We start from the raw sequence: 14772 nt of genomic DNA, 5'->3' as shown, positions 1-14772 counted from the left end.
GACTCAACGGCACCTAAGAACAACAACAATTACTACTGCTGGCATTCTGATCTAGGATTCTATCATCTCTCACTCAAAATACAGCCAGAAGCTCCCCACAAACGCCCATCCCTATTACCTAGGTTCCTCACGCCAGGCAGAGGGATCTTCTAAAAGTAAAAAAATACAAATCATCATCTCCCTTCCTCAAATCCTATAATAGCTTCTATTTGGAATAAGAATATGCTGAAAGTGCCATGGACTGCTAAAAGATCTAACAAATCTGTCCTGGAGGAAGTGCAGCCAGAATGTTCCTTGGAAGCGAAAATGGCCAGACATCGTCTCACACACTTTGGTCATGTTGTCAGAAGGGACTATTCCCTGGACAAGGACTAAAAGTAAAGTCCAATTTCACACTGGCCTCCACCATGCTCTCTCAATTGCCCCTCATCCACCTGTGTGACCACACATCTCTTCCATCACCGCCGCACCTCCCCCCGCCCGCCGGCTTGCTTGTTGCACAGTTCACTGGACTTCTTTTTCTTTTTCTTGTATGTCAAGCTCTCTTCCCCCTCAGGGTCTTTGCACTTACTGTATCATCTGCCTGGAGCATCCTTTCTGTAGTGTTTCCATGAATGATTCTTTTTAATCAGAGTCCCTGAGTGGTGCAAACAGTTAATGCACTCAGCTGCTAACTGAAAGAAGGTTGGAGTCCACCCAGAGGTGCTTCAGAAGAAAGGCCTGTCGATTTACTGCCAAAAATCAGCCAATGAAAGCCCTACAGAGCACAGTTCTCCTCCAACACACATGAGGTCACCATGAGTGGAGCCAGGTCCACAGCAATTGGTTTTCCTTTTTATCATTCTGGCCTCAGTTCACAAAGGCCTTCCATGACAGTCTGTCTAAAGTCACTCCTTGCATCACTGTGCTTTAGTTTCTTCAAAGGATTCATCTCTCACTGAGTTCCTTGTTTACTATCTTCTCTTTCATCAGAGTGTTAGTTTTGTGTAAGCCAGGCTTAGTTAACCATCTCATTTGGAGCAATACTGCCATGCTGGCACCATTAGTAGTGCATGAACAAGCACAGGGTCAGGAAGGTTTGGCTGACCAGACCAAACCAAACCAAATCTATGGCCATCAAGTCAATTCTAACTCATAGCAACCATACAGGACAGAGCAGAACTGCCCAGGTTCTCAAGGCTGTAAAACTTTACAGAAGCAGACTGCCTTGTCTTTCTTCCAAAGCACCTGGTGGGTTCAAACTACCAACCTTTTGGTTAGCAGTGGATCTTTTAACCACTATGCTACCAGAGTTCCTTTCTGGCTGACCAGCACTATTCTAATGACTCACCTTGCTTTTCTGCACCAGAGCCTCACAGCAACCCAACTTATGTGTTCCTTTTATAGTGGAGAGCAAGGGAGCTCATAGCATCCTATAACGTGTTATAGATCACTTTAAATCCAGGCTCATATGATTCTAAAGTTTTAGCCCTTAACTACGGAGGACATTGCCTCTTCCAGTGCCAGGAAAGGAGAGGCCTGGCTGCTCAGAGCTCCCCTACAGGTGAGCACCCCAATGGCCTTTTGTGTCTCTGCGGCTTACAAGAATTGAGGACAACTCAGCTCTCATAGTGTAGTGCCTAAGGCACATGACTGCTAACCAGAAGCCTGGCAGTTCAAACCTACCAGCCACTCCTTGGAGGGAAGGTTAGGCAATCTCCTTCTGTAGTGATACTGCCTCGGAAACCCAAGGAAGGGTCACTATGAGTTGGGTTTGACTTGACGGCACATAACAACAACAACAACACTGATATCGAGTTGATTCTGACTCACAGAGAACCCCATTGGGTTTCTAAAGCAGTAAATCTTTATGGAAGCAGACCACCTCATCTTTCTTCCACGCAGTGGCTGGTGGTCAAACCACCAAGCTTTTGATTAGCAGCCAAATGCCTTAACTACCACACCACCAGAGAAGGGGATGGGGAAATATATGACTGTCCATTGGGGTTCTGGCAGATACTCAATAATTAGCACCAAAACCCAGGACACAATTTTAACTTATTTTTTCAATGTGTAGACCAGGGACACAGAAGCATAAAAGGTAAGAAAAGTCGAAATTATTAAAGTGTTATTAGTAACATATACTGGAAACATTTTGCAAATTTGATCATCTAACTCCAACCCATTAAAATGTAAAATCTTTCTGAAAGAGTCTTTTTTATTATGTTTAAATGTTTTCATATAAGTTTTGATTAACAAATGTACCTTTTGATGGATAATAGGAAGTCACTGAGGGCTGGGATCCTTGGCTGTAACCATAGAAGCGTCTCTTGTTTTCTCTCTGCATTCTCTAAGCTGGCCGCTTTTCCGTCCCCTCCTCTCTCACACATTCTTTTTTTCTTTTACATTCTAGCTTTTGAATGTTTATTCTTTTCTATAATGTGCCTTTTTGGACTTCATATATCATGTAAGAAAATAGAATCAGCAATCATTCGGTAATTACCAAGGAGTAATTAATGCTGAAATTAGCCACTTATTACAAATGGGCTGCTCATTTTTCTACATAACATCCATTTATTTACCTTATTCCCTTGCACAGCTCCTTCTGTGAACTCTGGGTTACAAATACTCACTGCGATGAACCATATGCAGCTTAGTTCTTTGAAATTCTGAGATCCTACCATACTAATTTTGTTATTGCTTAAGGTCTCCTTGTTGAAAGGCTGTCTCTCTGCATGAATTGCTCCATCAATGCATTTGATACTCTGCTCTGCAACGACACTAGGTCTGCTGGCTCCAGGAGTGAGCTCCCCAGTGGTCCTGCTGTCTCCTCAACATGGTGAGGTTGGTTCTCAATCTACCTTCTGTGTGATGGGCTTTTCTCCCCTTGAATCTCTTCAAAGACCCTTTTCCCTTCCTATATAAGTCAGGCTGGAAGAAGAAATCTAGTAACCAGACTTCACTGTTCTTGGGACAATGATACGGGAGAGGGGATTCACGCAGAATGTGTAGTCTGGGCTGCATCTTCTAGGGAATGACAATATTACTGAAAGACTCTCAACAATATTTTGCTCCCATCTTCCTCTCCTCTCTGTCACTACCACAGACTGTGGAAAAATTGCTTATCTCTGTAGAAGAAATTATAATTTTAAAACAGCTTTCTACCTGTACATTTCCTTTGACAAAAGAACAAGCAAAAGAGCAAGAGGCCTGTTGGGGCCTGGGACTTACAGGGCACAGATCTGGGGAACTGAAAGGAAACAACCCAGGAGGATGACCTCTAGGGAAGAGAGTCTCATGGCCTCAGGTGGGCATGTAACAGGGCTCCTGAAACTATCGAGAATCAGCCCAAGCTTCAGGTTTAGGAACAAGACTTTTCCTTTGTGAATAATGTTACATTTTTAATTGCCATTTTCATGTTAAAAATAAAAGGGCAAAGAGGGATGGAAGAAAATAATCTAAAGGTATAGAGTTCAAACTCTGGTTTTGGATAAACTGGGTCTGAATCCTGGCTCTGCAACTTGTTTTCTGGTTAACCTGGGGCAAAAGGTGTTAGTCTCACTGAGTCTCAGTTTCCTCCCCTATATAAAGATCATTATAGCATCCACCTTACAGAGTTTGCATGAGGGTCAAAAGAGAGCACACATTAAATACTTTGCATGCTGCCTGGCACTCAGTAAGCAGTTAATCATCCTTTGTTGCTATTTGACATCATCATCATCTTCTTCATCACTCTTATCCTTTCCACTCAAATTTTCATGTTCTATGAAATCTACACAAAGAACTATACCAAGGTTTTTGAATAACTGCTATTTTTGCCTTTCAGTACTAATTTCAAAATAGTGGAATGTTTTAATTGCTATGTTTCCCATATCCCCACCCACAACCCTTCTTGTCTCATAAACTTAAGACTATCTTCTGGAGGATATGACACCTAAACTCAGTGCTGTCGAGTCGGATCCGACTCACAGCGACCCCTCCTTGGGTTTCTGAGGCGGTATTACTATGGAAGTAGATTGCCCAACCTTCCTTCCGAGGAGTGGCTGGTGGGTTTGAACCACCAGCCTTCTGGTTAGCAGTCAAATGCCTTAGGCATTATGCTACCACTTGGAAGGGTATAAAAAATATCCACTACCATCGAGTTGATTATGACTCAAAGTGACCCTATAGGGCACAGTAGAAACCCCCTATAGGTTTTCCAAGGCTATGAATCTTTAGGAAAGCAAACTGGTTCACCTTTCTCCCATAGAGCGGCTGATGGGTTCAAACTGCTGAATGTTTGGTTAGCAACCGAATGCCTTAGAAAATATAACACCAGAGCTCCTTTGAAAATGTACGGTTAAAAACTTAACAGAAAAGTTGAAGGTCTTGGCATTTAGGGAGGGCAAGGCTCAGGCCACCAATTCCCTTTCAAATAAGGAGAGAATGGTCACTAAACCATTAGAAAAGTACAATCTGAGCAGGCAACCAAGTGAGACATATGCAGTATTTCCATTTGCCCTAAACACTGAGGCCCTTCTTTATTTACACAGCTGGAAAATCCTCCATCCACTGTGATTTCTGAAGGAGAATCAGCCAGTGCTTATTTAATACCTTGGCACACTGAACATGAGAGAAGGTCATCATGGCTTTATGGAATATCTGGGCTAGCCCTCCCCTCTTTCTATTTTCCCAGTTCACTTGTTTATCCAACAGTGTGAACACAGAACTGTAAATTCCACAAGCCGTTCTACAGTGGCACTGATTGTTTTAATGTATTTAAAATGGCTTGCTGCTTTGCCTCATTAGGGCTGGTTCCCTCAAGATATGACCTAGTTATGCATAAAATGAAACAAACCAACAGGCTCCATGCCTCTCTGGATTTTGCTAGTAGACTGGAGGAGGTAGACAACTCCTGTAAGGGATATGAATGTCCCCAGACATTCATTTCTAGAAGAAAGTGTCTGAGGTCCACTAGTTGAGAACTGTCTCATGGCTACCAGCTTCCCAGCAAGAAGTTCTGCACAGAGGGCAAGTCCTTGACCACTGACCCAAGGACAATATACTGGCCCTGCCAAATCTTGCTCCTTCTCAGGGTCATTCTGTGGCCAAGCAAAGTCCAGCAGCCCACTGGCTCCTCCTCAGACTCTCCTTGGGTCTGCTCTGGTCCCTAAATATTAATGCTTCATTTCACTGAAGAAGTTGGCTGAATCAGGGCTAAAGTATGTAAGTGGAGGAAGGGGGGGGACTCTCTGGACCTCATGTTACTTGAGATGAAAAATGTTATGCTTCTTCCATACTATAGCAATCTAAGACTATAAACAGTGATTTAATTAATGACCATAGACTAATACTTGCTCACCGATACTACGTGATCTAAAACCCCATAACTGACGCAACATGAAACCAATGTTTATACGGGCACAGATGACTCAAACCTAGCATTTCAACGGCAACTGCTACTTTGAAGAGGGACAAACAATTGACATTTTATTCCCACACTGAGGAAGGTAAAAACTGTTGAGAAAGGCCTGATTTTAGCAGGGAAGGAAATGATTAGATCTGGATAGGAAGAAAGGAGAATCACTGTGGAATCCAACAACCCATCCAGCTAGCCAGCTATTATTACCTCCCTGGGTTTTTGGAGCTGCTGTACTCCAAACTTGTAAATCTAAAGGGCTCTATTTTATAGCCAGGCCCTGAAATACTCTGAGTTGACTAAATTGTCTTCAAAAGGATGCTTCAAAGAATCTTATAAACAATGACTAAAACTAAATTATGGTGTAATATTAGTTGATTAAGACAAGACTTCAATTTGAGTAATTTTCATCAGCTGGACACAGACAGTGGTAAGAACAATAACCCATGACTAAATGCATACTAGATGATGGGAAGAATTGCAGTCTGATGTGGCAGGAATAATAGCAAAATTAAAAAAAAAAAAAAAAGGAAAAGAAATAATAAATAGAAAGGAACTCCTGCCTCCCCCACCCCAAGACCACAGAATAAAGGAAAAACGAGAAAAGTGTAGCTCACTCAAGATTTCCAAATGCCAACCCAGTTCCAAAACATATTTCAAGAATGGCTTCTTGGCACAGAGTAAATCTGGGATCTACTCAGCTTTCCTCTCCTCATGCTTGTCTTTCTCCTCTATTTTCCCCTGAAATTAAGTCAAATGCATTACTGTAAGACAAGTAGAATTGCTGATACTTTTTAGCAAAGCAAGTCAGCCAATAAACTAATTGTAGAATGTGCCATTTTAGAGCTTCAAGGAAACTTAAAAAATCTTCCATGCAGTCATTTATCCTTAGACGAGAAATTGAGACTTGCTTAAAAGATTGTTACAAATACAAGCAGATAATTAAGGACAATGCCAAGCAAAGAGAAAGATGGGCAGAGGTTTATTTGCCTGGCTATGTACCTATTCTCTAAGAACTTCCTAGTCTCACCCACCCATCACAGTACTGCGTCCCAATGGTGCTGTTGTTGTGTGCCGTCGAGTCGGACCCAACTCATAGCGACCCTTCCTTGGGTTTCTGAGGTGGTATCACTACAGACATACATTGCCCAACCTTCCTTCCGAGCAGTGACTGGTGGGTTTGAATCGCTAACCTTCTGGTTAGCAGTCAAGAACCTTAGGCACTACTAGAGCTCCCAGTACAGCATGTGTATATATATATATTTTTTTTTCCCATGGGCCTGTCCCTGTCTAAAATCAATTAAAGCAGGAGGAGAGTCCTAGAAAAGGACATCATGTTTGGTAAAGTATGGGGTCAGCAAAAACGAGGTAAACCCTCAATGAAATAGATTGACACAATAGCTTCAACAACGGGCTCACACATATCAAAGCTCATGAGGATGACACAGGACTAGGCACTGTTTTGTTGTGCTACATAAGGAGTATATGAGTTGGATTCTATTTGGTGGCACTCACAGCAACGAAGAGTCATAGCCCCAGCTATATCATCATTATCTCTACTCTAGGGGGAAAGTTGTACTTGCAGTTTGTAGTTGCTGGTCAGTCTCAAAAGGAGAAAACATAAAATCTCTTTTTTAGTATCATGTATTGTTCATAATATGGGAAGAGTAACTGTGTTGTTGTGGGGATGGATTGGCATGTACACTACGGAATAGCCATTTCTGGCTGTCGATATGCCATAGTAATGAAGGTCTACTGACAGAGAAAACAAATGAAGTGGACATGCAGAAAGCAACTAAGAAGAAGAAGAAAAGCAAAATCATAGCTTTCCAGCCCCTCATGAAACATGTACTTCCCTTCCCATCCTGGCTTCTGAGTCACTCCCCAATCTTTCCAAAACACTCCTCTTTTTAATTTCAGAGAGCAACTTTGGTTGTTTGCAACTAAAATAACTTTGTTTTAACTCACCAAAGATTGAACTAAGACCTGTAAACCCTTCCTTGAATCTTCTTTCTTCCACATAAATTCAAACATTGGAACTCTTAGAAAGGATGGCTTAGGAGATCAGTGTAAAAATAGACTACTTAAATCTATCAATACCAATTTACTCTACTTAGTATGTATAGTCAGTTCACCCATTTTTCAATCATCAAATGAGTACCCTTACCACGTAAAGCTGAGCTCTATGAGAGCACTCAAGATGAAGGCAGAGCACAGGCTGCTTTCATAGATGTGTAGCCTCAGAGGAGAGATAAGGCACATCCACAGACCGATATAAAACAAGGTAATAGTAGGAGGCATTTATATGGCAAGCACTGAGATACCAGCTTTACCTTTACAGTCTCATTTCATGTTCACAACATCAGACCCAGACAGGTTTGATAACTTGCACATGATTGGTGGATGGTGGAAACTGGATTTGAACTTAATGCATCTGGGTTAAGAGCATGGACTATGTCAACTATTTGCCTCCAATGCTTTGCTGTCTTGGCTGTGTATAAAACTGGAGACCCCCACATGAATTCCTGCCTCTGCCTTTCCCAAAGCATTGTTTCTGGAACACAACATGTTGTCGTTGTTGTTATTTGCCATCAAGTCGGCCCCGACTCATAGCGACCCCTCCTTGGGTTTCCAAGGCAGTTATCACTATGGAAGTAGGATTGCCCAACCTTCCTTCCGAGGAGTGGCTGGTGGGTTTGAACCGCCAGCCTCCTGGTTAGCAGTCAAGTGCCTTAGGCACTATGCTACCAGAGCTCCTAACATAGAACTCAGTAAATAATGGCTTAACTGAATTTTTAAATAAATATGAAGTTATAGTTTTCAATTTTTATATATCTACCAAAAATACAGATAACAGGCTGTTTTAATTTTGAATTTTCTAGAGTAAGCTCCACAGGAGAATTTACCAGCAAGATGCACCATGGGAAAAGACTTTCATGGTCAAAGGTATTTAGGAATATAATGTGCTCTGTCACCAACCTTGAGATCTAAAGTATATACAAGCACATTAAACTTGTAGTGAAGAAATATGTTTAATTTTGATTAAGTTAGCCTTTTCCAAAATTATTAGATCTGAGGAAAAAATGATCAATTGTTGTTGTTGTTAGATGCCACCGAGTAAATTTTCAACTCATAGAAATCCCATCTGACAGAGTAGAACCATACCATAGGGTTTTCTAGGCTGTAATGTCTATAGGAGCAGATCGTTAGGGTTTTTTTTCTCTTACATAGCTGCTGAGTAGGTTCAAACCACCAACCTTTTGGTTAGTAGCTGAGTGTTTAACTATAGTACCACCAGGCCTCCTTTTACCAATAAAACCTTATTAATATAAAAAAGCTGACATTCATTGAGTACTTATTGTGCCCCAACACTGAACTAGGCACCTAACAGAGCCCATCTCATTAATTTTTATTTTTAATAAGAATCAGAGGAATGATTATTATTAACCACCATTTCTAATATTAGTACACTAAGTCAGATGAAAGGTAATTAACTGAATTAATTATGAAGGATTAGTACCTGGAGAAGGATATCATGCTTGGTAAAGCAGATGGTCAGTGAAAAAGGGAAAGACCCTTAACGAGATGGACTGACACAGTGGCTGCAACAGTGGCCTCAAGTATAGCAAAAATTGTGAGGATTATATAAGACTGGGCAATATTCATTCTGTTGTATGTAAGGTAGCTGAGTCAGAACCAACTTGATAGCATGTAACAACAACATGCTATGGAAACTTATCAAGATAAAAAATTTAGTGCTTAACACAAAGGTTTATTTATCACGCACACTCTTTGTCGAGTGTGGCTTGGCAGATGGCTGAATTTAGGGCCAAGTGAAATTAGAAAGGCAGTCAGCTCCACATAGTGTCTCAGGGACTCAGGTTGATGAAGGCTGACCATGTGCTATGCTATCTGACACATACACCTTCAGAATTCAGAAGAGTAGGAGAAAAGAATATGTATGCCACCATCCCAGCTCTTAAATGGGAGCTCTAGTGACCACTACCAGAAGGCTGGAGGTGCAAACCCACCAACCACTCCTAGGAAGAAAAGTTAGGCAATCTACTTCCATAGATATGCCACCTCAGAAACCCAAAGACAGGTCACTATGAGTCGGATCTGACTTGATGGCAGTGAGGTTTGGTTTTGAGCTCTTAAATGCTTTGGTCCAGAAATGATTCAGGTTGTTTTCACTCATAGCTTATGTGCCAGAATGAGTTTTGAAATCCTGTCTAACTGCAAGGGCACTGGGGACTGTGGAAGAGCACACTGGTGTGTAGTGAATAGTAATTATCTCTGTCATAATAATTCTCCAAAAGTCCCTCAGTTTTGAAGCAGCAGAGTGGAGAAGTTTAACCATTCTGCTGAACTATGTCCTCAAATTTATAAATGCATTTTGGGAGAAGCTGTTACATGTCTATCAATAATCATTTAGAAACACTCAGACATTCTCTTAGAATTCACAGCCTTCTCTCACAACTCTCCACTTACCATGACTGTCTCAATTTCTGCACAGCTAAGAAGTTATTCAGAGCCAAGCACACTGGAGAGACCCACCTTTGTTGGCACAGGCCATCCATTTGAGGTTGTCTGCAAAAGCAGCCTCTCGTCCAATGAGGTATGTGAAGATGCGAACCTGAAAGGAAGATGAACACATGGTCAGCGGTACTCACTGTTCAGCATCCTGTGCAGACCACATGTATGGCTCACACACATGTGGTTTATCTCTTTAATGCTCCGTGCATCCCATCTGCAAGAACATATTTAAGACATTTGAAGTTCAGTCAGCTAGAAATATATTCAAAACTGGGGGCCTTTGATCTTTTAAACCATATGGCACTGGTGGTGGTTGTTTTCTGTGTGCAAATCATGACAAAGGAGAGTAACTTAAATGGGAGACTGGCAACACCATAGGCCTGGGTTTGCTCCACACATATGGACAAGGATCATCCAGGTCTGGACCAAATCTGCAACCATTAGCCTCATTCTCACAGGAAGTACAGCACGTGCTGTTCTTGGGAATTAAACCACCACTGAAAGACCCTCATGGGAGCCCTGGTAATGCAGTGGTTAAGTGCTCAGCTTCCAAGTGAAAGGTTGGTGGTTCAAACCCACAAGTTGCTCCATGGGAGAAACATGTGGCAGTCTGCTTCTGTGAGGACTGACAGACAGACAGACCCACTGCCATCATGTTGATTCCAACTCATAAGGATCCTCATTGGGTTTCTGAGGCTGTAAATCTTTATGGAAACAGATTGTCCCATCTTCCTCTCACAGAGCAGTTGGTGGGTTGAACTGAAGACACTTCTAGTTAGCAGCCAAATCCCTTACCCACGTACCACAAGAGCTCCTTAGAAACCCTAATGGGCAGTTCTACTCTGTTCGATAGGGACACTATGAACCATAATTGGCTTGATGGCAATGGCTTTTCTAGTGGGAAAATGCTCATTATTTCCACTCAATGGTGAGGACCAGCTGCAAGTACTCTTGTATCATCTGTTGTGTTTGCATGATTTGAGGGGAATTAACTGAGAGGAGAGGCAGTTTGTGGGCCAGAGGCTCTCTCTGGTCCTTTCAAGATTTTGGCATCCTGAAGAACAGAAAAGACTTATTAAACCCTGGCTACTTCATGTTCTACTGTTTTTGCAAGTCTCTCTCTTCAAGCCAGGACTCTGTGAAACCAAGCACAGTGCCTCCCACTTCCCAAAGTAATACCTGAGGGTAAGATGGAAGAAAGATTAGGAGTCAAGACTTAAAACCCTTTAATTTAAATTTAAAATGCCATGTAGGTCAACACTACACAGTACAAACAAAACTCTTTTTGCCAAAAATACCAGTCCTTGGCCACCATTTTGAGTTACTAAAAACATGGTTTTAGATGGGTAAGTCCTGACATGTGGTACCAGAGGTTTAACCAGCTGATATCCTCTTAGCTCATCCAGATTGGGTGAGTCACTCTGTGGTTTTCTCTAGTAGTATTCCCTATTGCTATTTGAGGGCCTGTATCACAATTATTGTTAACTAATACCTGTGTGCCTAGGTCTGTGGGGCTGTCCATTTGCCAGGAGAAAGGAAAGGATGTGTTAACTTCATCAGATGGAGCGTTACAACTTAGTACAGGAATGAATGAAAATCTATAAAGATTTCATTTTAATTATGAATATCTTATCTGGGTATTATAACTTAAGAACTAGTTTTTAGGTGATGTTTAGTTTAAACTTAAAGAGAGATTTAAACTCAAGTTCTCATTATGTACCGATAAGGAGCTCTGGTGTTGCAGTGGTTAAAGCATTAGGCTGTTAACCGAAAGGTCAGTGGTTCAAACCCACAAAGAGCTCCTTGAGACAAAGTTGAGACACTCTGGAGGATGGCAGAATAAGCAGACAAACTACACGGACCCTCTTGAACAAAGAAAATGGGAACCAATTAACACAGATACAGAAGATGATCTTGGAGTCCTGAGTTTTGAAAGGAAGATATAGAAGTGGACTAAACTCCAACTAGTAGAAGAACCTGCATGAAAACACCAAAAAAGGAGACATACAGAGTTGTAATCTGGCAGTAAGCCTGACAGCACAGACAGCTTGGATATTGCCAAATGGTGTTAGGACTTAAGAATTAACCTAAAAACCTGTCCTGCTAGCCAGGGACTGCATGGAGGACTGCACCGGTAGCTGGTGAATAAAAGGTGAAGCAGCAAAAAGCGAGATGGGCTAAGCTGGGGACTTTTACCTATCTGGAGGTCACAGCCACGTTGAACATTTACAAGTGGTTTGACTATTTTGGATATTTAAAGAGATAGCATTCTCTCAGATTCTAGGGATCTAAGAACAGGCTCCACTTGCCAGGAACCGCAAGAACATTCTGGATGCGAATGACTGGAAAAGTGTGATATTCCCCTTGTTATTCTTATATACCACACCCTCTTGGTGAATGAAGGTGTGGCCAATCTTCACTTTCACCTACCTTCTGGGCTGGCAGAATTTCCATCCCAGTTTATGTGACAGAGCTTGGGTGCTCTGCCCCACCCTGCCCAGATTCATTTTTCCTTTTTTCCTTCAGTTCGTTTGTTTCTGTCTGTTTTAAAATTATTATGACTGTTATTATTCTTTTTTGTTCATCCTTTTTTATTATTATTCTTTATTCTTCCCTTCCTAGGTACTAGTTTTCAGATTTTTCTCTCTTCCCTGTTCCTGGTTCCCATTTTATTCTTTCTCGTGGTTAACCTCATTCCTTCTTTTTCTTTTTGTATTTTTCCCATTTTTTCCCTTGTTATTCTCCTACTCTACCTCTTTTCTCTTATTGCCCCCTCCCCAGATATTGTGGATTTTTTCTTTCTTTCTTTCTTTTCTTCTTTTGGTAATTATTCCTGTGTGTTTATGCAGTGTGTGTTTTGTCTGCTTGCTTTTACTTTTTTGATGGTTTTTCAATTGTTGTTTTTGTCTTACTGAGTAGGGCACAGCAGCGTGCCCTATGATACAACCACACTCACACCTCCTGAAACTACATTTACTGAGTGAGAGCCACCACTTCCTTCTCCACCAACTGGTCAACAATAAACAGCCACCAAGAAAAGCCTGACTCACCTTTGGCTGCTCTTCACAAAAAGTTAGCAGAGCTCTAAATACAATAAAATCACAATGTCTTGGAGACAACGTAGCATCACAGTCCACAAAAAGAAGCAAGATAAAGTGGTAGAAACAAGGGAGTAGGATACAGACTCAGAACACATCCCTGAAGAAACAGCAGCAATGGAACTCCCTGATAAGGAATTCAAAAGAATTATATTTAGGTACCTTCAAAGGACTGAGAGACAAATCAAGGAAAACACTGACTAAATTAAGGAGAGCACAGACAAAACCCTACAATTGTGAAAGAACATGCAAGAACAAAATAAATGAAAAATTAGAAATGATACAAAATCTACAGATTGAAATCCAGAAGATTAATATCAAATTTTCAGAAATGGATAACACATTGAAAGGGCAAAGGAGCAGAATCAAATCTATGGAAGACAGAATTTATGAGACTGAAGACAAATACCTGAATACTTCTTTGAAAAGGGATCAATCAGAAAAAAGATCAAAATAAAATGAAGAAAGCCAAAGATTCACGTGGGATACCATCAAAAGGAATAACCTACATATAATCAGAATTCCAGAATGGGAAGAGCAAAAGAAATCCACTGAGAAAATTGTGGGATATGTGGGAAGAGAACCTCCCTGATCTGATGAAAGATGAGAATATATCCATTCAGGAAGTCCAATGAACCCCCCAAATCACCAAGACATATCATCATCAAACTCATCAAAACCAAAGACAAAGAAGGAATCCTGAAAGCAGCATGGGAAAACAAACAGTTACCTACAAAGGACAACCCATAAGAATAAGCACTGATTTCTCAGCAGAAATCATGCAAGCGAGAAGGCAATGGGATGTTACATATAAAACCCTGAAAGAGGAAAGTTTCCAACCAAGAATTATACACCTGACAAAACTGTCTCTCAAATATAATGGAGAAGTTAGGAGATTTTCTGATAAGCAGAAATGAAGGGAATTTGTTAAAACCAGACTAACCTTACAAAAGATACTAAAGGGAGTCCTTTGAAGAGAGAACCAATAATAGCAAACAACAACCAACCATTAATACACAAGATGACATAAGCCAGAAAACAAATAAGCTATAGAGGTATCCAAAGTACAATAAGTTTACAAGATTGTCAACAGGAAAGCAGAGACATAAATTGACAAATGAGTACAACTACAAACCAAAAAGGGGGAAAATACTGTGTACTTACAGAACTTCTAAATGGTGAGGAAGTCAAGAGAGTTGTAAAATAGAATGGACTATTCTAAACTTGGGAGAAAACTGTAAATCACAGGGTAACCTCAAAGAGAAACAATAAACCTTCACATCACCATAAAAAAGAGGACAAGCACAAATATTTAGGAAATACTAAAACAACAGCAACAAAGGAAATAATAACAGGATTCATAAACAAAATGAGCACAGCACAGAAAATTATATGGCACAAAGAAACAAGGAACACCATGAAAAAACACATAACAAAATGGCAGCAACCAATGCATACTTGTCGATAATTACACTGAATATCAATGGATTAAATGCACCACTCAAGAGATGGAGACTTGCAGACTGGATAAGAAAACATAACCCATCAATGTGCTGTTTACAAGAGACACGCCTTACAGACGAAGAGAAAAATACACTAAAAATCAAAGGCTGGAAAAAGATAGCAAGCAAATGGCAACTGTAAAAGAGCAGGAGTGGCAATATTAATTTCTGATCAAATTGACTTTAAGAAAAAAACCACCATACAAGACAAGGAAGGACATTATATAATGATGAAAGTATCAATTGAACATGAAGATAA

General features: G+C 40.8%; 1 protein-coding gene across 1 annotated transcript in view; it reads right to left on the bottom strand.

Annotated features, from left to right (window-relative positions):
• Positions 1 to 14772, bottom strand: part of CACNA2D3 (calcium voltage-gated channel auxiliary subunit alpha2delta 3) — a 1513414-nt gene that overhangs the window by 422319 nt on the left and 1076323 nt on the right. Inside the window, exon 12 of the mRNA XM_007937248.2 lies at positions 9935 to 10013. Within this exon, the coding sequence (XP_007935439.1) occupies positions 9935 to 10013 (79 nt within the window). The remainder of the gene's footprint in view (positions 1 to 9934; positions 10014 to 14772) is intronic.

The sequence above is a fragment of the Orycteropus afer genome, unplaced genomic scaffold, assembly GCF_000298275.1.
Source record: "Orycteropus afer afer isolate SDZICR_OR568_19922 unplaced genomic scaffold, OryAfe1.0 scaffold00041, whole genome shotgun sequence".
Taxonomy (NCBI): domain Eukaryota; kingdom Metazoa; phylum Chordata; class Mammalia; order Tubulidentata; family Orycteropodidae; genus Orycteropus; species Orycteropus afer.
Note: the sequence above shows the minus strand (reverse complement) of the source record. Positions and strands in the feature narration are given on the sequence as shown.